Source organism: Ailuropoda melanoleuca, chromosome 8, assembly GCF_002007445.2.
Source record: "Ailuropoda melanoleuca isolate Jingjing chromosome 8, ASM200744v2, whole genome shotgun sequence".
In the NCBI taxonomy this organism is placed as follows: domain Eukaryota; kingdom Metazoa; phylum Chordata; class Mammalia; order Carnivora; family Ursidae; genus Ailuropoda; species Ailuropoda melanoleuca.
In genome coordinates this window covers 74,277,412-74,300,475 of record NC_048225.1, presented here as the reverse complement: position 1 = coordinate 74,300,475, position 23,064 = coordinate 74,277,412, and the positions used below count along the sequence as shown (strand labels likewise).

Genomic DNA, 23,064 nt, shown 5'->3' with positions numbered 1-23,064 from the left:
CTGAATAAACAGTCTAGAAATTCAAGGTGTCCTCTGCCTTCGGAGATGCCATTTGAGGGTGCTGGCTCTACCACTGGTCTGAAAGATTTCTGGTTGCCAGATACTGACTACACCGATAACAGAAGCCTGCCGCTGGAGCGCTGCACTTCTGCTTCTCAACTTTCTAGTGCAATGTGGTGGTCACTTTGCCCAGAACTGTCTTCTTCTCCAATATGGTAGTCACTACCCACAAGAGACTACAGAGCATTAAAACATGGTTAGTCCAAATTGTTACAAAAAAAAAAAAAAATCAGATTTGAAGACAGTACAAAAGCGTAAAATATCTCAACAATTTTTTTATATTGAATGTATGTTTAAATGACAATCTTCTGGATATATTGTGTTAAAATGTATTAAAATTAACACCACCTCATTTTTTTTCTTTTACTGTTTTTTTTTTTTAAAGATTTAATTTATTTATTTGACAGAGACAGAGACAGCCAGCGAGAGAGGGAACACAAGCAGGGGGAGTGGGAGAGGAAGAAGCAGGCCCATAGCAGAGGAGCCTGATGTGGGGCTCGATTCCATAACGCCGGGATCACGCCCTGAGCCGAAGGCAGACGCTTAACCGCTGTGCCACCCAGGCGCCCCTATTTTACTGTTTTTAATGTGGCTACTAAAAATTTAAAGTTACATATGTGTCTGAATTCAGTTTCTGTAGGACAGTCCTGACCCAGGACAGAACGCTCAGCCTTTGTCAAGCTTATCCAGTGGGTTAAATACTGTACGCGTCTGCTTCCTAATAAACATTTGTTCAATACATTTCTGAACAAGGAGCAAAACTTGGCTTGTTTGCCTTCATTTAACCACATGAGGAAATTGTGGGATCCTTATATCTCAAACCTTTTCATCTACCAGAAAGAACCTGAAAGTCTGGGATGATCAAATTATTTAGGTCAGCTGTCAACAATGAGGGTATACAGCATTCAGTAGTAGCGATGAGTACATGGAAAACTCAGTTTAAGTCGTTTCAAAACTATTAGGTATATTTGCTTTATTCTCACATCCTATTAAGTAGAAACCATTAATATTACTAATAAATACTATTAATATGATTAGTCCCAATTTACTCTTCTGGAATCAAGCGTAATTTTAAACTTCCCGTCTCAGTGGCTTAAGCCGGAACAACCTCCACCTAAGCCAGCTTCAGCCGCCTTTCTGCACGACTTCGGCCCACTCAGCGCAACCAACCCGGGCCGCCGAGTTGAGCGACGTCACGCTCCTAAAAGTCCAGGCTAATTTCCATACCTCTCTTCTGCGCCCCGCCCCTTTACTATTTGTTAGAGGCGCCGGCGGCCATTTTAGGTTCGGGCGGATATCACATTAAAACTGCTCAGCTAAAGGCCTCAAGGTTAAAATCAAGACAAACTTGCGAGTTCAACTTAAACGCCAAGAGAGGAAACAGCTTCACAGACCGACCAGGCCACTGGGAGCAGGGAGTGAAGCCGAGAGCAGCACCGGCGCCCGCACTCAAGATGGCATCGGCCTAGGAGTCACCTATGCGGCCGCTCTATCTCGATTCCGGGTTCGTTCACCTCAGTGGTGGCGTCGGAGGGCTGAAGGCAGGCGTTCTGTCCGGTTTCCGGACCCATCTCTATGGTGTCGGAGGTAGCATACCCCCTGAAGATTGTGGGTGTAGTGGCCACAGCCTCACAGGGTAGGCGAGGGTGGTTGGTGTCAACAGGGGGCGAAGAGGGGACCGGAACCAAGACCCTCGGCCGCCTCCCCGCCGCCCTCCCGCAGGTAACAGGGAGCCCTGCGCCGCGTTCTCCGTCAGTGCGGGACCGGGTCGCGGGGGAGGGGCCGGGCCGGGAGCGGCGGCGGTGGGCGCGCGCCCCACTCGCGGGTCCGCGCTCGGCGCGGCGCGGCTGCCGGTTGAGCTGTGTCCTCCGCCTCCGCTCAGCCTCCCCCTGCTTGTTCCGGGGCGCCCTTCGGATCTGGGCTTCGCGGGCCACCCCCGCCCGGCGCGTAGCTGGCGGCCGGAGCTAGCGAAGGAAGCCGCGGTGCCGGGCCGCGCGGGCAGGTGTGGAAGGTGAGGGGCCAGCCAGCGGGAGCGCCGCCCCCGCCCCCCGGCCACCCCCAGCGGTCGCGGTGGGACCCCGTTGGCCCCAGGGCCGCACTCCCCGCCGCGGGTCGGACGAGTGTGCGCGGCGAGACGGAGCGGGGCGGCGCTGCCTGAGCGGTGGGAACCGGGGGTCGCGCCCGCCCCGGGAAGCCGCCTGCGTTCTTGCTCCAAGACGAGTGCCGGGCCCCCGGAGGTCCAGCTGGCTCTGTGCTTGCACAGTGCTTTTTAATTAGAATAAAGATGAAACATTTCTTGGAAGAATGTGTTTAGGAAACCATGTGAATATGGAGTCGGGTCCTGAATTCCGGAATCACTGTTTACTGTAGTTTTTAACGACCTGCGTGCATATCCACGTAACATCTCAAATCCTAGCTGAAATCATACTTACTTCTTTTGGTCCATAAATGAATGGATGTATTCGTTATGTATTGCTGGTCAGCTAGCAGCGCTGGACTGAGTTCAATGCAGGGAATATGTACTTGAAACAGATCAAAGCAATGGGCCAGGGTTAAGTTATCGCCAGGTAACAAAATATCAGTCAGCATAGGGTGTCCTTAGAACTCACGATGCAAGCCATTATCTTTGGAACCTCTGAGCAGAGAGAGCTAGAACCAAGATCATCTCTATTAAATTTTGAGGAAGAAAAGAGTTCCCCAGATGCCAGGGATTTCTTAGTTGAGTGTATGAGTTGCCCGATGACCTAGACTAGCGCTCGCATAATCCACAGGTGGCCCAGAAATGTAATGTGCTGCCCAAGGAAGCTAAAGGTTGGAGGAAAATAGGTGAACCAGTTTTTAAAGAGAAGACTTTGATGCCTATTCAAGTCAGAAACTGCCTCCCCAACATTTTATTACGGGGAGTGGGGATGGTAAATTCTGCGAAATAACTATGCTGGGGTCACAGTATTAGACAATCCTTTTCTTTTTGTGACTTTTTTTTCTTGTGACTTTTTTATTTCAAAGCAGCCAACAGCACATCTTTTTATTGCCACCTGATAAAGTTTGCACTGCACGTAGGCTGTAATCCCTGCTACTTGGAGAGCACTGCACTCCTGGTATAGGTAGACTTTTGTCAAGGTTAATCGTGCTTTCAAAACAGCAAAGTGGCATCCTTTCTCTCGAGAAAGGGAGTCATTTCTTTTTTTTTTTAAGTTGTATTTCTTAGTGTCTTAGGCTCAAAATATACACTGCTAAGAAAAATTACCAGTTTGAACCTCATAAAGCTTTCATAACTCTGGGTGTTGAAAAGCCCAGTGTTTCCACAAGGATGTATTTTGCTATTTAGAAATGACTAAGTTCGGCACCTGGGTGGTTCAGTCCGTTAAGTGTCTGCCTTCTGCTCAGGTCGTGATCCCAGGACCCTGGGATGAGCCCTGCAGGGGGGGGCTGCTTCTCCCTCTCCCTCTGCCACTCCCCCTGCTTGTGTGCGCTCTCTCTCTGTCAAAAAAATAAAATCTTAAAAAAAATGACTAAGTAAATGTCCATTGCTGTGCCTCTGCTGACTCCATTCAGCCAGAGCCCCACTCCTCGATCCTGGTGACCATCTTATCTCCTTTGGGGACTAATAATAAAGCTAAACAAACACCATGATATTCCACCAAGAGGATTTTTGTTTTCTTGCGGTTCCTTACGTGTTGATGTTGGAGAGCTGTTTTGTGGCAAAGAGAGAAGGAAGTTAGACTAGCCTCAGATACACACTTTTCAAAGTATCCCTTCTCTGACTAATTGCTCTAGTCTGACTGGTTTTTCAAACCAAGGAGTTACAGAGTTTTCTGCTGACAAAATGGCAATTGGTTTCAAAGAACATTGACCCATTCAAGCTACCTCAGATGGACCTCTGGCTACCCCTGATTGTAGGGATGTCAGCGAGGCAGGGAGGAAATGGATTTGCAGCTGGGCTTCCCGAAGCCTCAACATGGAGGGTAGTAATGCGCCCCTATAAATCTGACTAAGCTGCTCCCAGCCGTTGCTTTTCCTTCTGCTGCCAGCTGCCTTCCTCTGTGCTGACCAAGTTTCTGCTTCTTCATGGCTTTGGCTCCCCGTAGCTAATAGAAATATCTCTTGTTCATTCAGATTCCTGAGGCAGGCAAGGATCTGTCCATTTTAGCTCTTCATCCAGGCCATGAGTCCAGGCTCATGTGTGAATTGACTGGCCTTTGGCCCAGGGAAGGCAGGTGCCTGACCCATTAACTTTGCCCTAGAGGAGAGGAGCAAGACCCAAGTACTGAACATGACCCTCAGACTTTGGTGGGGGGATTGTCACAGGGCAGGCACCACACCATCCCAGAACAGGGGACTTAACAATAGTTGCTTTTCCCCGTGAGCCTACGTGAACACTCATTTTATTTATTTTTAGTCCTAGTAGTGACTAGGACATACAGTTGAGATACTTGGCATTTTTAATACTGCTTTTTCCCCCCTACTGTTGTTCTTAAGATAAATTGCAAAGTAGGTAGCAGCTCAGTGGATTTGTTACAAAGACGATTTAGTTCTTATCCTCAGAAATATTCTTGGATTTTGAATAATTTCAGCTTTAGATAGCTTTAGCCCTTGCACGTGTTGTGTTCCTTGTAGGGTGATGTATGTGGGTCTGTGGGCACTTGGAATTCTGTGTCTCGAGCAGCATTTCATATCTGGTAACACAGTGTCGTGTGGAACTTGACTAAAGTGGGGGGAAATCTCAGTAGTGGGTCTGTGTATGATTGTTGGGTATATATTTATTTAAAGAATGGGATTTTTTAACTGAAATTTTTAAAGATCTATGTAGAGTGTTTGTCCGTGTTATTTAGAACTAGCAACTTCTTGCTACATTGCCAGAGTTAGTTAAGAACCCTCTTCATGTTTTATTTTTTTACACTATGGTAAAGCCAGAGCTGCAAACCGACACACATTTTTTTAGACATGTAGTTTGGCCTCTCCAGGTTTAAATAATTTGAACTAACATTGAAAAGTATGGAAACTTCCATATAAATCTTCGGGCTCTTGGATCCTTACGGTAAACGGCATGATCTGGCAGCTCGGGAGCTGCAGTGCTGGTTGGAACTTGAGGAGGGCTGTTCCTTTCAGAGCGCAAGCCTCCTGGGCAGGTGACTGCCACCCACGGTAGGCCCTGTGCTACTCTAGGGACGCCACGGGACTGCTCCTCAGTCCTGCTGTAACCGTGGGAATTTGTATCCCCATTGTAGAGAAAGATATGTTTTTATTGGGGAGGTGCGGACACGTGTCCACCTGCCTGCCTGCCTGCCTGTGAATTACCGTGATCTGACACCTGCCGCAAACCTCTCTTAATACTTGAGCGTGTGTTTTCAAGTGTTTCTGTGTATGTAGCTGTATATACATAGATACATGCGTAGATGGAGATATAGATATATAATGTATATTTCTCTTTGAAACAATGTTATTGTGGTATAATCGACCCGTAATAAACCAAACATATTTTAAAGCACACAGTTTAATAAGTTTTGGTATTTGTGATCACCTGTCACCATAATCAAGATAATGACTTATTCCCCCCAAAGTTTCCTTACACCCCTCTGCAGTCCTCTCTTCTCCCCCGGCCCCTCTAACATGGCCCCCGCCCCAGGCAACCGCTGATTTATTTTCTGTCATTATAGGGTAGTTTGCATTTTCTAGAATTTCATGTATGTGTGGGTTCTGTAGCATTGGGAATGACACAGTTTTGCACTTTCCCGTGTACTTAGCGCGAGCATGAGGAGCAGTGAGGGTGCGCTCTTTGTCATCGAAACCGCCCTTTGCGTTCAGTGAGTTGTCTCTTCCCTTTCCCCTTGTTCTGCTGGTGTTGCACTGCTTTGCTTGCCCTGTGTGAGCTCTCCACTTGGTAACATGTTTTTCTTTGTTGTTAGAAATACTCTCTAGGTTGTAATGTTCTTTTCATAATTTTAAGCTGTTGTTTTGTATAGTATTATACGGAAGTTTTCTCACTGATGAGTTATCAGATGTTGCAGCCCCTTCCTGCGAGGCAGGGTGTGTGCGCAGGTTAGGGAGCCTAGATGATCTTATCCTGGTTTTGATCGCCCTGGCGCTCTGGAATGGGCTCTGGAATGGTCTCCGTGGGAGGGGATGGGGCGTTGGGGAAGGGCAGTAACTGCTGGTGACTAGTTAAGTGCATTTTCTCTAGAGCCGTTGGTGGTTGCTTGACAAGCATGGCTGGTAACTGGCGGAGCATTTGGCATTTTTAGTGTCAGATGGCCTCTTGAGGGGGAGCAGAGAAACGTGCGTTTGGGTGGCGGGGGCTGGGTCCCTGGGATCTCTGGCCCATGTCGCAGACAGACTCATGTTGGCCGACGTTTTCTGTTTCCTTTCAGCTCTGCTTGGCTCTGTGGAGGAGCGCGGCAGCCCTGCCTCACCGCATGAGGGATGGGATCAGAGAGCAGTGCTTTGAAGAGCTACACGCTGAAGGAGCCCCCTTTCACCTTACCCTCTGGACTTGCCATTTACCCCGCGGTTCTGCAAGATGGCCGACGCGCTTCCATCTTCGTGTATAAGCGAGAAAACGAAGACAAAGTTAACAAAGCTGCCAAGGTACCGTGACGGGGGACGACTTATAGTTAGTGCTTCCTGCCATCTTGTTTTCTATTAAAAAACATGAAATTGAAATTACTAAAGGTCAAAGGAGGAAGGTCATAAGGAATAGTGTTTTTATTCATATCCTTTAAGAACATGGCTCTCCTTACTTCGTGGGATAATCTCCCAATTTGCCTGACACGGTCAGGTACCACATGTATGGCCAAAAAGCTTCATAAAACTCGGTGTGATAGCTTTTAGCATCATATTTTTTTAGTGAGAAAGTTTGGAACGTAATTTGACATGGCTAATATAAGGTAAAGGTAGTTAATCTAGCTTAGCAAAAATCTCTAAGTATTGACATTTTGTTGTTTATTTTTTAATTTGTAAAATTTATTTTTATTTACTTTAATTTTTAACATTCTAATGTTTGTATTTTAGTTTTTAAATTTGAGTATAGTTGACAATGTTACATTAATTTCAGGTGTACAACATAGCAATTCAACTTCTCTATACGATCTGCTGTGCTCACCATTAGTATATTGATGATGGACCTAGAAATAAAATATTTTAGAAACTGTGACTACTGTTTTTTTTTTTTTCCCGAGGTATTGTGAGGTCCCCAGAAAGATTGTTGAGCCAGAGTGTTGGGCTGGACGCCCCTGGACGCCCCAGAAAGAACGTTGGGCTTCGGCTCTCGTTCTTGCTGAGGAACCTTAGTCAGATCATTCACTTTTATAGGCTTCAGTTTCCTCTTCAGGGAAGAGGTCTTCCCGGCTTGCACCTTCTGGCCGCTGCTCCTGGAAGGGCACTGTCAGGGGACCCTGGCCTCTTATCAGAAAACATGATTATACCTTGGAATATAATTCGGTAAAACAGCCCTAAGTGTCATTTTGAATTAGAGAAAACAAAGGCATTAGTTTGTATTTCCTTGGCTATTGAGCCATTCAGATTATCTTCGGGAAGGTTCTGGAGGAAGAGCAGAGTTGTGGCTGTTCAGTGTTAATGGCAGGCACACTGTTTTCAGCTGGACTTAGAGCTTTGTTTTGTTAGAATTAGGATCTGTATTACCGTGAGTCCCTTCGTGCAAGAAGTAGGAGACATGGATATCTATTTCATAGGTCTTTCTAAATGGCTTTTACCTTTTTTAATGATTATAAAGGGTTTTAATATATATATCTATATTAGTAATACAATTTCGGCATTTTATTTGTCACATCAGTTCAGTATTTGATGTTATGTCTTTGATCAGGCATGAAGTTAACAGTTAAAAGATGGTGCCTAAGGAAAATGTTCCCCTTGGGATGCATTTTCTATTGTGGTAAAAAAAGATAGCTGGCTGTTTCATTGCTAAGTAATTTTGCTTTTTGGTAGGACCGTGTTTTTGTCTTTTCCATCCCATCCAGGAACTGTTAATACTTTTTATTGTGATTTTGCAAAAGATAAAATCCTTTGCTTCACTGTCTCATTCTTATATGCAATTCATATCTGACATACTTCTTGCTATTTTCATTTAATGGGATTTTTATAAGTAAAAAATAGGGTGATTAGGATGATTATTACTAGTGAAATACAGAGATTTACCATCTTTCTTAGTTTTTTTAATAAGACCATAAGATTTTTTAACATTATATTACTCTTTATGGTGTATGTACCAAGAAAGTTGAACAACCCAGATCATAAAATTTTTGTTTATTTTTTAAGTAGGCTCCACGCCCACTATGGAGCCCAGCACAGGGCTTGATCTCATGACCCTGAGTTCATGACCTGAGCTGTGATCAAGAGTCAGGTGATTAACCAACTGAGCCACCCATATGCCCCCACATCATAAAGTTTATAAAGGAAAAAAAGATCCACTGTCAATGTTTGAGGACTTCTGGGCTGGAGGAATTTCACAGCTTGAGAGGGAACATTCTTCCCCCCTTAGTACATACTCTCCTAAACCGTGGCTGAGTCTTTTCCAGTCGTTTTCACTTGTCTCTTGTGTTTTGCGGGCCGTTCTGTGGCTTTGAATACCTGACACATGAATCTGAGGAATTTGAAATGGCAACAAAACGATAAGGAGTTTTGATTTAGATCACAGCACTTGAAAAAAATGTATCACGTTTCATCAGGTTTTAGGATCTTGATTTTCCTGGATACCGAAACACTGAAACAATATAGTCAGCTCACCTCACTTTCTCTAGAGTTCAGGCTCCCAGGCCTCCCTCTGATAGTTTTAATGACCACTTCAAGAGGATATACAGTGTTTTCCTTGCAAATATTGTTAGGTCTTGAGTGTGCTCTTCCTCTAGTGTTATCAAGAAATAAAAAACAACAGTCACAGTGCCCTGTGACCTCTGGAATACACAGGCATAACCTTTGGCCACAGAACAGTATTAGAAATTCTTCGAGTCCATCAGACCTTCTCGTTTTATCTTGAATTCATTAGCTATAATAGTATAATTTTCTCACTGGTGGTTATGACTCATTTCTAATGAATAGTGAATAAGGAATGATAACTCCTAAATCAGAATTTGGGTCCTGTGGCTTGCTGCCATCTGAGTGCTTCGTTAGGGCGTCACGGTGAGGACACACAGGGAAGGATTCCTGACTGTCTTCGTGACACCAGGGCAGCCACAGTGGCCCGAGGAATACGTATGTGGATGCCGTGCACATGCCTTGGGAGAGGTATGCGCTTCCTCATGGTGGATTCAGGCTGCTTTCTGGAAAGCTGGGCAGCATTTCTGGAATGCACCTTGTGTCACCGGTGATGAGAAGACGACTGCTTGCATTGATCGCTTGCGGGATGCTCTACCGCTCTTCCTTCTGTCGACATGTTCTTTTCGTTCCTGTCCCCCTTAGGCCTCTTCTGTGCTACTTACAGCCCTTATTCCAGGAAATCAACTTCCCTATGTTGTCAGCTTTTTAAAAAAATATTTCCTTCCCCATATAATGAAAATCTGGTTCTTTTATAAGGCTCCTGAGCATTATCCACTCAGAGCTTCAAAAGTACCCCCTCCCCCATCCCTCAGGTGTATTGGGCGTGTCCAGAGGCCGCAGGCCCCTTCCCAGCCCCCCCCCAGTTTTCAGACTTCATGTTCTCCTCCTTTCCCCTCTGGTGCTTATGACCATCTGGCCTTCTACCCCAAGAGAAGTATCTGCTGAAACCTCTTGTCTGAGCTCCAGACCCACATTCTCACTTGCCTGGGGGTATTCCCTCAGCATTTCAAATGCCAGCTTTCCGACATAGGATCCTTTCTCCCTTTCCCTTCCTGCACTTTGTTCCTTGTTTCTCATCTAACCTCTAGGTGTTGGCATTTAGAGACAATGTACTCCCATCATTGTCTCAGGTTTGCATCTTAAGGGAAGAAGGAAGAATATTTCTCCCTGAAACTTCTTGCTCTTCAGGCATCTTGGTTATTTTGTCATATTTCTTCAACAGAGTGAAATTATGGCTTGCTTCCTGTCTAAAAACTTGTAAGTGAGTTTGAGCTAAATAATGACTATGTTGTGTGGTTCACAAAGTGAAAGAGCAAACCGAGGTAGAATGGGTAATGAAAAGCTAAGCCCCTAAGGCTTGAATTACTCTGTTATAGCTGAGTCATAACGCATCCCTGAAAAGTAGAAAGACTTCATATTCGGGACTTGACTTTCACCCTTAACATCTCTGTGTGGTCATGGATAAGTATCCATATGGACAGATTATCCAGTGCTACTCATTTTTAATGATAAATAAAAGTCCTTACTCAGAATCCTCTTTCAAAGGCCAGCACTGGAGCAGTGCATGGGTATAACGGGAATCCCGTAACTCTGGGACGGGTTCTTTTCTTTTCTCTTTTCTTTTCTTTTCTTTTTTCTTTTCCTTCTCTTCTCTTTTTTAAGATTTTATTTATTTATTTGGGGGGGGTGAGAGAGAGCACGAGAGCAGGGTGAGGGGCAGAGGGAGAAGCAGATTCCCCGCTGAGCAGGGAGTCCAATGCAGGACTCGATCCCAGCACCCTGGGACCATGACCTGAGATGGAGGCAGACGCTTAACTGACTGAGCCACCCAGGTACCCCTGGGACAGATACTTTCAAGGCACTCCTTCCACAAAGTCCCCTTTCTCCACCAGAACAAGAGTCATTTATCTCTTTGGTTGATGTTCAGTGAGAAAATCTACTTACAGTTAGCAGGTGTATCTCATCACTCCCTCTGTTCTTTGAAGTAACAGAAGCTTGAATCAAGAAATGTTTCTGTTTGGTTAATTGCTAACTTTCCTATGAATCTGTGTGCACAATTTATGCAAAATACTGTGCGTACTGAAGAGGAGAGACAAATGAGGTTGTTGCTGCTAAGTGCCTTGGTCAGAATCATGAAATGAGTTATTCCTTCCCTTCTTTCTTTATTAAACAAGTCACTGTGGACCAAGAATGCTACTGGGAATGTAGGGTTAAAAATGAATGAAATTTATTATTTCATTTATTGATGGGGTGAAATTTACTGACTGTATATTTCCATGCCAGTACTTAACCACGTAGTATTTCTCCTGATTTACTAGTCCGCCCTGAGTATTAGAGGAATGAAAGAAGGCACATAAAACTTAAGGAAAATATTTAGAGCCCTAAGAAATAAAAGCTGAATGAATATTTTTTCTTCAACAGACAAAAGTGAAAAGTTAAAAAGTATTTAATTTTTGTTTTGCAAATTATTTGAAATGATTCTTAAAATGCAAAAATATGAAAGAGGCTGCATAATTTTATTCAGAAACCATAGCTCAGAAGACACTTGCAAGAAGTTCTCTCCACTTACCCATAGTCCTTCAGCCAGCTCACTAGTGCAACTCAAGGCGCCTCTGGGTCTTTGCTGTATTTATATGCATATGTATGGGTTATTTTAAAGGCATATGTACAGATCAGTAATTCATAGTTGCTAAAGAATTTTCTTAATTTTTTTTTATTATGAGTAGCCCAGGGGAGGGTAACAGATTTCTACTTAAGAACAAAAAAAAATCCTATTGGAGCTATTCCTAGAGTTGTCAAAGTTTGAGATTATTTTAAGAAAAGACACTAGACAAATCCATCTCCTCAGAAGACTCTTGTATGGTTTTACCTAATAGACAAGTTTGAAGCAACTGATAGAAAACTTGTACCAGTGCTGTGTTACGAGATCTCATATTTTTCCAAGAAGGTTATTTTGGAATGTTCCATACTAATTGCTTATTTGTGAAAATGAAACCTGATGTCACTTCGAACTTGTCTGTTAGGGAAAACCATAGTAGAATCCATAACTCGGGATTGCACAACGTGATTCATTGCAGTTTGGGGGAGAAAATCAAGAATGTCTGTTTAAATTTACTTTTAATCTTTTCTTTCAGTGCATTCTATAAAAAGTATTTTATGGTATTTGTATTTTAATTATATATATATAAATGAAATGTGTATGATCAGATACATAATATGAGCTACTAATGTTTGTACTGGTGTGAAGTGTGCAAATAAAAATGTTTAATGCTAACTTTTCTAAATTAATAAAATGATAACAATTTTAAAGATGGTGAAATATTTTTAAGGAGATTAAGTGCTTGATAAATAAAAAGGTAAAAAGTAAGAAAACGAGATCAGCAAAAATAGTCTAAGGTACTCATCCATTTAAAATGATTTTATGGCCCAGCATGGAGTTTCTGGGACTCTCTCCTGGACTTGTAAAGAGCATGTGTTCTGCAGTCACTGGGTCTAGTATTTTCTAAATGTCAGTGTGATCAGGTTTCCTGTGCTTTCATTTATTTTTCTTGTTTGTTTACTTTTGCGAGTTCTGTTGATTGCTGAGAGAAGAGTTTGAAAATCTCCGACCATGATCCTGGAATCGTGGAATTGTTTGTCCCTTTCATTTTTGCTTCGTGTGTATTTTGAGGCTCTGCTGTTAGGAGCTTACACCTTCATAGTTGTGATGTCTTTTTAATAAATTGTCCTTTTATTCTTTAAGAAATGTCCCATTTGATCTCTTGCAATACTCTGTCTTGAAGTATATTTTCTCTGATAAGAAATCCACATCCACTCTAGCCTTCTTATGCTTCCTGTCTTAATGGTATATCCTTTTCTGTCCATTCAGTTTCTATCCACTTACCTATCTCTGTATTTTTAAAGTAAGTCTCATAGTCAGCATATTGTTGGGTCTTCCTCTTTTATCTGCTCTTAATTGGAGTGTTTAGATTGTTAACATTTCATGTAATTATTAATGTTGTTGAATTTTATTATTCGTTATTTGTTTTCTATTTGCCCCCTTTTGGATTTTGTCCTTCTGTTCCCCTTTTCCTTTTTTGGTTTATTTAAATAGCTCTTAGTATTTCATTTTATCTTGATTTTTCGGCTACATTTCTTTATATATTTTTTAATGGTTGCACTAATGATTTCAGTTTTAGAACTAGCTCTTAATCGTCTGTCTGTGGTTAGTACTGTACCAGTCATATAAAATGTAGAAACCTTGGGATCAGATAGATGTCTCCAGCCCCCAGCCCTGCTGTCCTTTTGCTATGTACATATCAACTGTATACACGCACAGATACACAGTTAACCCCTGACACTGGAGTTAGGGGTACTGATTCCCCTCACCATCAGAAATTTGTGCGTAAGTGTTGACTTCCCCAAAACTTAACTACTAATAAACTGCTGTTGACTGGAAGACTTGCAGATAATGGAAACAGTTGGTTAATACATCTTATGTGATATGTATTACATACTGTATTTTTACAGTAAGGTAGGGTAAAGAAAATGTTAGGAAGGTCATAAGGAAAATCCATTTACAGTGCTGTGCAGTATTTATTGAAAGAAATCTGCATAGACGGGGACACACCATGTAAACCTGTGTTGTTCCGGAGTCACCTGTAAACACACATTGAAAACCTCACCCAGCAGTGTTGTGGCATCTGCTCTAAACAGTCATACATATTTTAAATAAGAGGTAAAAATGTAGCCTTCAAATCAGTCCTGATATTTTATCATTTCTGCTGTTCTTCCTGCATTTCTGGGGAGCCGTGTTTCCCTTTGCTGTCATTTCCTCTTCAGCGTGAACTTCTTTAGCATTTTTTGTAGAGCAGGTCTTCTGGCAATAACTTTTCTGTTTTCCATGATCAAAAATGCCTGCATTTTACTTTTGTTTCCCGAAGGATATTTTTGCTACATGATTCAGGGTTGATACTGTTTTTTTCTGCCGGTGCTTTCAAGGTGTTCCCCTTTGTCTTTTGGCCTCTGTGTCTTCTGATGAGAAATTTGCATCATTCAAATTGTCATTCCCCTCCACATAATATGTTTTTTTCTCTAGCTGCCTACGAGATTTTTTATTTATCTGATTTTCTCCAGTTTGATGATAATGTGTATAGATGTGGTTTTCTTTGATTTATCCTGTTTGGTGTTCATTGAACTTCTTAAATCTGTAAACTTAGTATTTGGCTGAATTTCGAATGTTCTCAGTCATTACATTTTTTATGCCCCAATTCTTTTCTTCTCTTTTTTGAGACTCCAGTTATATATGTTAGACCTTTTGTTATTGTCACACAGTTTCTTGATGCTATGATCATTTTTAAAAAAGTAAAAAAGAACTTCTTCTATTGGTTAACATAGCCAGGTTCCCTGACACTTGCCTCTGCCATCTGCATTCCGCTGTTGAGTCCATTCATTGGATTAGTTTCTAATATTTTATTTTTCCTTCCTAAAACTTCCACTTATTTTAAAGAACATTTGTTTCTCTGCTGAGAACTTCTTTCTATTTATTTCCTGTTCTCCTCTACCTCAAGGGAAGAATGGTTATAATGGTTAAATTGCTTTGAATTCTGATAATTCTAATATCTGGTCCATCTTGGGGTTGATATTTGTTGATTGTCTTTTCACTTGTTTATGGTTCTTTGTTGACTAAAAACATTTTGGATTGCATCCTGGACATTTGGAACAGCACGTTGCATGGACTCTTGGTTCTGTTAAAATCTTCTGGAGATTGTTGATGTTCTTGATTTAGCAGTCACTTGCCTTTGGTTCAGGCTTCAAGTTTTCTAACTACTCTCTTTCCACCCTTCCTGTGCGTGGTAGTTCAAACCTCAGTTCGTTTCTCAGAATTTGCTTTTTGTTTGTGTTTTCCACGCTGGGTTCAGGAGTTAGTCTGAGACCTGTGTGACTATAATAGAAAACTAGAGCATCTCCTTCTCCAGTTCTTTCCCCTCTGGGGTATCCTCTTAATCTTGTCAGGGCTCCTTTCTGTCCTCCTTCTGGCCAGGAAGATGGCAGGTCTCTGTCAGAGTTTGAGCCAGCTTAGCTACTCAGCTGGGAGCAGGGCCAACCCTAAACCAGAACACGGACTCCCACGGGTGCCCCTTCTCCTAATTCTGACTCCCCTGCGTAATCTGCGTGCTTTTGTTTACTTTGCCTAGTTGTGAGGTCATTGTTTTCGGTACTTTGTTCGGAGTGTATTGCAGTAATCATTGGGAGGCCCGGGGTCCTCGGGGTCACACTGCCGAAGGGAACCCGAAGTCTCTGTAGGATTATTTAAATGTTGGTAAAGTGAATGAAGTCAGGACAGGTCCTAGATATTCCTGTGCCTTATTTGAAACTTTAGTGGGGTAGGTGAGGAAGGTAGGGAGCTGCGAGGGACCTTGGTTGCAAGTATGTATTTGCTGACCCTGACCGCGATGTATCTGAAACGACCATTAGTCTGGTTCTGAGTCATTAACTCTACCAGTGCTTCCGTTTGTATCTTTAAAGCATCTGAAGACACTCCGCCACCCGTGCTTGCTGCGGTTTTTATCTTGCACTGTGGAGGCAGATGGGATTCATCTCGTCACCGAGCGCGTGCAGCCTCTGGAAGTGGCTTTGGAGACGCTGTCTTCCGCAGAGGTCTGCGCCGGGCTCTACGACATCCTGCTGGCTCTCATCTTCCTTCATGACAGAGTGAGTAACCCAGACGCAGTCCGCCTCGCACCCTTGGACGGTGAGCGGACGGTGGGTGTGTGTGGTAGTGCTTTTAAGTTACGGGACGTGCAGAAACAGAAGTTCCTGTTCTTACTTGAATCTCCCTGAGGGAAACAAGCATGTTGGGAGACACAAGAAGGGCTCCAGACAGGTGGTTTGTGGAGGGGGCAAGGGCTTCTCCGACCCAGTTTTTTATAGAACTTTATTTCTGTTTACTACCGTCTTCCTCTGGTTTGGGGGAGTCTTTACCTAAAAGTACCTGCAGCTCGTATTATTGCTCTTATGGCAGAGATGAAGCCTTAACATTAATGTTGCTGTGGACCAGGGTTCCTCTTTGGTTCCAGGAGTTTTGTTACATTTTAGATTTTGAAGGAAGAAACGACCATTTCTTAGAAAAAGGCAGAGCTTTACACACCCCTTCTCATTCGAGCACGTGGTGCTTCTGAGAGACAGGCTCTTTTTTTTTTTTTTTTAAATCTGTTTATATGAGGGAGAGAGAGAGCACAAGTTGGGGGGAGGAACAGTTGAAAGAGGGAGAAGCAGACTCCCTGCTGAGCAGGGATCCTGATGTGGGGCTCAATCCCAGAACCCCAGGATCATGGCCTGAGCCCAAAGGCAGATGCTTAACCAACTGAGCCACCCAGGCGCCCCAAGAGACAGCCTCTTAACACTATGGTCAGGTTTGCTTTTAAGGGGATAAGGGTGTAGTGCCTATGTTTACTTCTGGTCTATTTCTTGACAGTATTATTGAGCTATTTCTTAATGGAACTTACATTCTGAAGTACTAAGGCCTTTGGCAGGCCTCCAAGTTTAAAAATTTCCAGTCACAAGTTAGAAACACTTGGATTTGACTCATCTCAGTGTATTTTTTTTTAACTTTTTCTATTAATGGGAGACAGATTCCAGATATCACTTTGAATTTATCGCCTCTTAAAAGTATGTCTAAGATTCATATAAAGAAGAATTATTAGTGCTTCACATGGAGGAAGCACTTAGCTGGAGAAAGTACATGCACATGGTAGAAAGTTTAAATAGTGGGAGAGTGCATATAGGGAAGAGTAAGCCCCCCCACCCTGAGTCCAGTGTCCCCCCCTCTCCAGAGGCAACCATGGTGATCATCCATCCAGAGATGGTTGGTGTGCATATAAACCAAGTGTCCCTGTGCTTATTCTCCTTTGTTTTTTCTCAGATGCAAAAATTCCATACATACTATTCTGAACCTTCCTTTAGAATATATGTATCTTGGAGTGTTTCCTATCAAAATTTGTACATACTTGATCTAATGTGTAGAATAGTTAAAATGCACTTGTCCACTGAAATGATTTCTGGTTTGGGAAAAAAACATACACTTCAATCCTGTTCTCATTTTCTTCTTCCTTCTCATTTATTTGACTGTATTCTTTTTTATAGTTTTAAATTTGGGCACTTCTGTGGTCTGTGGGGTATTTCTGGTGGTCCTTATTCCATTTTCCTCTTCTTCAGGCAGGATTTTTTAATGTCTGCTGACAAAATTTCAGGGTGAAGTGGTCTGGGTTCATGATAGAATATAGGGGAGAAAGAATTTAGAGGAAAAAAGTAATACAGTAACCTATGGGAGCAAACGATGTAGGCTATAAAGACTTGTAACCTCATGTTTCAGGAACCCTCGGTTCTCCTGACGCCCGTGGAAGCAGGAATGTGCAGCAAAGAAAAAGCCCTTCCATTGCACTTTCCTGTTCTCCAACCTCATGATGCTGAAGCGGGCTTATTCAGTCTGTCCTTCCATTTATCATGCCACGAGTGAGAAGACTTGCCGTTATGTCTTTCTGGTGTTCAGTATTTAGTTTTTTAAAACTCCTACTTCAAAAAGTCTAGTGGCAGCCTCCTCCTGTTTTTTTTCCAGGGACACCTAACACACAACAATGTCTGCTTATCATCTGTGTTTGTGAGTGAAGATGGGCACTGGAAGCTGGGAGGAATGGAAACCGTCTGTAAAGTTCCTCAGGCCACGCCCGAGGTAAGCCAGGGGACGGGCCCTCTGTGTCACTCAGAATTTGATAGCGTTTTGGTATGTGGTTCTTACCTAGGGATTTTCCTCCAGTGTTAGGATGATCTTAGGTGTTTTTGTCAGTGCTCACATTCACAGAACGGCAGGGGTTTATTCTTCAGGGGGCCCCAGACTTCATTTCTCATTGTCCCCTTATTTGATAGCTGAGGAACTCGAGACTGAGAGGTACACTGGCTCGGTCAAATTTTTAGTTAAATGTTCCTCCCCTCTGCTCCTCTAGTACCCTGTCCTTAATCACACCACTTATGTTTAATATTGAAATTACCTCTGTCTGTCTGTTTTCTTTACCAGTGTTTGAACCCCTTAAGGGTGTGAGAGTCTCTTATATGTATCTTTACATCTCTACCTAGAGTGGTGCCTGACATGAAGTAGGTACTCCGGAAGTGTTCACCAACAACCGTCCACGTTGTCCAGAGTCACACACTGTGTCCTAACAGCCAGAGTTAGGACCCGTGCATCTTAACTCCTCCCAGGGGGGCTGTTGTGCTGCCTCTCTACCTCTTAATGGTTTTGTCTGACTATGATCTACAGATTTCCCTCCTAGGTTGATGAACCTTTCTCTTCTGTTTTGCTTCTTGTTTTCGCCATTTTGCACGATGCCACTAGACTTGCTCCTTCTGAAGAACAGAACAAAACCAAACCAGTCCCATCATGGCAGCCCTGCTGAAGTGGCGGCATGCCGACTTACTGGCTCAGTCTGGTTTCCCCTGTTCTCCCGTGGGGCTACCACACATGGGCCATGTTAAATGTTCACCTGCATGGGCTCTTGCCCAGTTCAAATGCTACTTCCACCACAGAGATGCTCCTCTGATTATTTCTGCCCCAGTCGATCGCTTTCTTCTCAGAATTTACCTTACATCTAATTAGTATAACAGCACGTAATTCATCCCATGACTTACGTTCCAGATTCTTTGCCATGGCATAGAAGGCCCTCCGCAAGCTCTTCTCCAGCCTCCCCTCAGCTTCACGGATCACTTCTAGTTACTGAGCTGCTCTCTGGTCACCCCCCCCTTCTCACAGGGGCGGTACTCCCGCACCCTCTTCTTCACTTGTGTGCCATTCTGTCGCTGGGATGCCTGGCTTCCCCTGGGCTCTCTGGACAACAGAAGATGAAACTGAAGCCTCAGATCTAGTCTCTCAGTGAGGGCCTCCCCTGGGTATTCCCTACCCAACAAAATTCGTCCCTCCTTCCGTGCTTCTGTGGTAATGAGCACGTCACTGAAATTCTTAGCTTACGTTCTCGGTTGTGAACACCTGGCTGGGGGCAGGTAATTTACCTTATTCCTTTTGTATTTCTCGTGCCTTAAGTGGTGTTTGGGACATAGAAGCTCTTTAATAATCTTTGAGTCAGTGAATGAATGTCCCTGTTCCGTGGATGTCATCTCTGTAGCTTGTAAGGTCCTCAACCTTTATATCTCACATGGCAGCGAGCCTTAAGATTGACTTGTTTCAGCTGGAGGATTAATGATAGATTTGTTCTATGCTAGAAAAGCCTTCTATTTGTTAATAACTAGGCAGGATGAGGAAGACGTATTCCTAATTACTAGTGTAAGGAAGTGAGATGCAGAGGTGCCTGTGAACAGCAGAGGGCGCCCTACCCGGCTGAAGGGGGGCGCACTCCCCTGTGTTTTCTTCTGAGCCTCGTGCTGTGCCAGGTACTGTATTCACGTTTTTTAATTAGCAAGATTTCCTATGTGTGTATTTAACCTGTGGCATTGGTGTGAAGGGTTCATTGCTGCTGTTTCCATTGCTGGTTGCTTCTGTAACTTGGTGTAAGAGATCAGTTCACCAAACCCACGTATGAATTATTTTCCTTAATTTATTTCTGTCTAGTTTCTGAAGAGTATTCAGTCAGTCAGAGACCCAGCTTCTGTCCCTCCTGAGGAGATGGTAAGATGATATGCTTCAGCTGTAACGAAGTCTTCTTTGTGTAACTGGGTATGAAGCTTAAAAGAATATTTTGTCTGCCCCCTCTTTCTTGGCCGAGTTGTGGATGCCTCATAATGCCTTTGGTGGTGACAGCTTCTCAAGTTAATCTTATCACCACAGCAGGAAGCCTTTTTCTTGACAGTCCGCCTACATTTTTGGTGGTACGGACACTATGATGCTGGTAAAGATAGAGGGTTGGTGCTTCACACCCATTTCGTGGTCTTTGTATTTTGCCGGAAGCCCGAAGAGCTGGGGAAACAACACCCCAGCCCTTCTGTGCTTCCCTCAAGCCATTCATCGGCCTGTCCGTTATTAGGTAGGACTCCACGAGACACAGAAGAGTGATTATTGGCATTAGTAATCTTGTGTGACAAAGGTTCCACTACAAATTTCCCTGCTAGGTTGATGAACCTTTCAATTCTGTTTTTTTTTTCTTGCCTTCACCACCAGCTGCTGGTGAAGAAGGATTGTATTGACCAATAAATACGAAGGCAGTTGCTCTCTCTAAATTTGTTTTTATAACTACTGTAAACGTGATCCCCGAAGGCGAATTTAATGTGATTTACGGGAAATAACAAACCCAACTACAGTATAGACCTAAGACCTGAAATAAATCCTGTTGATCCAGATCAGTACTATGTCTATGTACTAGTGTTTTTCAGACTGATTCGTGGGTTTTAAATCAAGTTAAAGGTTCTGACAAGCATTTTGTGAAAAAAGAATAAAGTAGAAAATATCATTAAGTACTGTAGATAGTAACGCTGAGTATTGTTTTATGAAACTTTTGTTTCCATTCTGTGTATTTCCATATATGTGTGTACACTACTGCCACTAACAGATAATAATAATATAATAATAATAATAGAAATTTTTAAGATCTGGGTTGCGGTCAAAACATTTTTGAAAGCCACAGACATATGTGCTACGTAGGCCTTTTGTTTTCTTTTTGCCCTTGTTTGATATTTTTAAATCTTCGATAAATTCCATTCACGCGTAGCGGAGAAGCCTGTAAGCTAGTGAATGTTACTGTGAGGTTACCTTGGAGTATCGTAAATGCAAACGTGGGAGAGTGCTTCTGAGAAAACTTAGATCTGGTGTCTAAGGCAGATTCTCTGGTTTTAATGATCTTTCCTGCTTTCAGTCTCCAGAATTCACAACCCTGCCTGAGTCACATGGACACGCCCGGGACGCCTATGCATTTGGGACGTTGGTGGAAAGTTTGCTCACAATCTTAAGTGAACAGGGTGAGTCAGAGTTGTACTACTACATCCACAGAATAAGTAGGAAGGTCATTCACAGCCTGTTCTATGTGGATTCAAAGGACCGCAGTCGTCGGTCACCGGTCACCGTAAGGAGCCCGTTGCCTACCAAATAACTTGTCTGGGGCAGATCTTAACAGTGGTGAGGAAGGAAGCTCCGCCTCCATTACTTCGCAGCGTTAAAAGCATTTTAAGTAGGAGCCACGGTCAGCTCTGAGTATCCCGGGCTGGTGATACTTAGTGGTATTGGTACTTCTGGTCTAAAGCCTCTGTGTCTTATCAGTCAGCCACGCAAATGAACGCTGTTACTGAGTGACGGGGAACAATCTGAAGGAAAGAGGAGGATTCACCATTTTTTAGTAATCTAAATCAAGCTTAGCATTTCTTTATTCTTTCCAAGTCCTTTTGATTTTTTTTTTCTTGATACAATGTACTCCTTACCTTTTCTTCCATTGTCCCGGCGAGCCCAGGCCACCAAGCACATGGTTTCCTCCCTTCTGAGCTCTCCAGTGGCACGCTTGGAGCCCACTTCACGCTGCTTCGGCCGCTCCAGGCTTTCGGGTGCCCGGCTGCTGACTGATCGGGGGTGTGAGGCCCCTTGCTGCCCGGGATCCCACTGTGCCTGAGCTTTGGGCAGCTCAGATGCAGTTTCTCACGCCAGGCATCTGCAGCGTTCTGAAGTTACAGGCATCGTTTGGCTGCTGACTCTCAATGGCCTCGGCCTAAAAATACTTGGGAATTACACCCTTAAGGCCTTGAGGCCTCCCTTGTGGGGAATGAACTTACTACCCCGCTGTGTCTGGACTGGTGGCAATTACCTACTGTCCTTGGGAGACTAGAAAATACAGTCATTCCGATAACTTTTCGTGTTCTGTGGATGAGGAACCCTGGTGGGAAAGGCCCACGCAAGATCAGTTGTCCACACCTGGCGCGGAGTCTGGCTTCAGGTGAGCAGGAAGCTGTTTAGCAACAGCCAGGGCTTTGTTTGTTTGGGCTTTTACAGGTTGGTTTTTGCTCTCGTCAGTCTCCAGCTATAGAGGTCCTGGAAGGAGGGAGAAGGCATTGGAAACTAACTGTAGCTCTGGATTTCAGTTTCAGCGGACGTTCTCTCCAGCTTTCAGCAGACCTTGCACTCAGCCTTGCTGAACCCCCTTCCAAAATGCCGGCCAGCGCTCTGCACCTTACTGTCCCATGACTACTTCAGGTGAGGCCGTCTGGCGGGCTCGGCTGGCTGTGCGCCCCGCTGCCGGCCTGCTCTCAGACACGGCGTTCCGGCTGTGCGATTTGGGGGGCCCGGTCCTGCGGTCCCCTCTGTGGTTGCCGTTCATGGTCAGAAGAGGCTAATTCACAGCCACATGGGAAAATAGAGGGCGAAATTGGATTGCCCCCAGGGCTCTGATTTATCACAAGAAGTTGCAGTTGGCAGGGAAATGAGAAACTCTCGACTGCCATCATGTTGTTGCTAAGAATTTGTTATTTTTGAAATTTTTTCTTGTCGTGGGGGAAAGGAGCTCATTTTTCTTCAGGCAGAAGATTGGCTTCTTGGTTTAGTAATAAGTGATGGAAGAAGAGCACAGAGGTCAATTTAAAGGGAGGGCACGATAGAATGGTAATACTGTCGCTGGATTCAGATGTTTTTGAACCTCTCTTCAAGGTCAGTTTTAATTATGTATCTTCCTTTTCATTTACACGGCCCAACGGTTAATTTCACAGTTGCAACTTTTATTAGAGAAATTGATCTTATGTCCATTTTGAAACTAAAGACCCTCACGTGTTTGCGGTTGGAGAGCCCTGAGAAAAACCAGAGCGGAAGGAAAGCTAATGTTATCCTTGGAGGGGGTGAATTACCTCTAGGGTAGGAATAAGGGCCATATTATTAAACAGGGCAGAGGGGTAGTTTCACTGTGGTTAATAGGATTTTGTCATTTACATTTCAAAGAAACTGTTAAAAACCTTTCCCATTACAAGAGTCTTTTTAACCAAGGCATTTATGTGTCCTTTTGGATAATTCATACTAATATTTTATTTACCTTGATATAAGATTTCTACAAAGAACAGTCCTTTTCAGCAAGTAGACTGTCTTGCTGTGTGATAAGAGTTCTTTAGTAAGAATTGTATTTTAAGCAGAGATGGGAGAGAAAGCCAAGACCCATACCAGCTTGCTCTTCCTGAAGTCTGATGGTTACGTGTGAGCCAACTTGATGAGACTTAGTTAAGCCATTTGTGCTTTTTCTCTGCTGCTAAGCCAGAGGGAAAGGGGTGTGGATGTAAGGTGTGGAGACGCGG

General features: G+C 43.6%; 1 protein-coding gene across 6 annotated transcripts in view; it reads left to right on the top strand.

Moving 5' to 3' along the window:
* Positions 1–1,333: 1,333 nt before the first annotated feature.
* The window catches only part of SCYL3 (SCY1 like pseudokinase 3), a 38,376-nt gene continuing 16,645 nt past the window's right edge, over positions 1,334–23,064 (top strand). For 2 of the 6 annotated variants that reach the window (XM_034666709.1, XM_034666713.1), the window contains exons 1-7: positions 1,571–1,782; positions 6,429–6,645; positions 15,337–15,522; positions 17,426–17,539; positions 19,424–19,480; positions 20,661–20,763; positions 21,871–21,982. In XM_034666709.1, the coding sequence (XP_034522600.1) occupies positions 6,481–6,645; positions 15,337–15,522; positions 17,426–17,539; positions 19,424–19,480; positions 20,661–20,763; positions 21,871–21,982 (737 nt within the window). In that variant the 5' untranslated portion in view covers positions 1,571–1,782; positions 6,429–6,480. Of the gene's footprint in view, positions 1,783–1,889; positions 2,072–6,428; positions 6,646–15,336; positions 15,523–17,425; positions 17,540–19,423; positions 19,481–20,660; positions 20,764–21,870; positions 21,983–23,064 lie in introns of those variants that run through there. The other 4 variants (XM_011224099.3, XM_002918567.4, XM_034666710.1 and 1 more) reach the window with 4 other exon arrangements.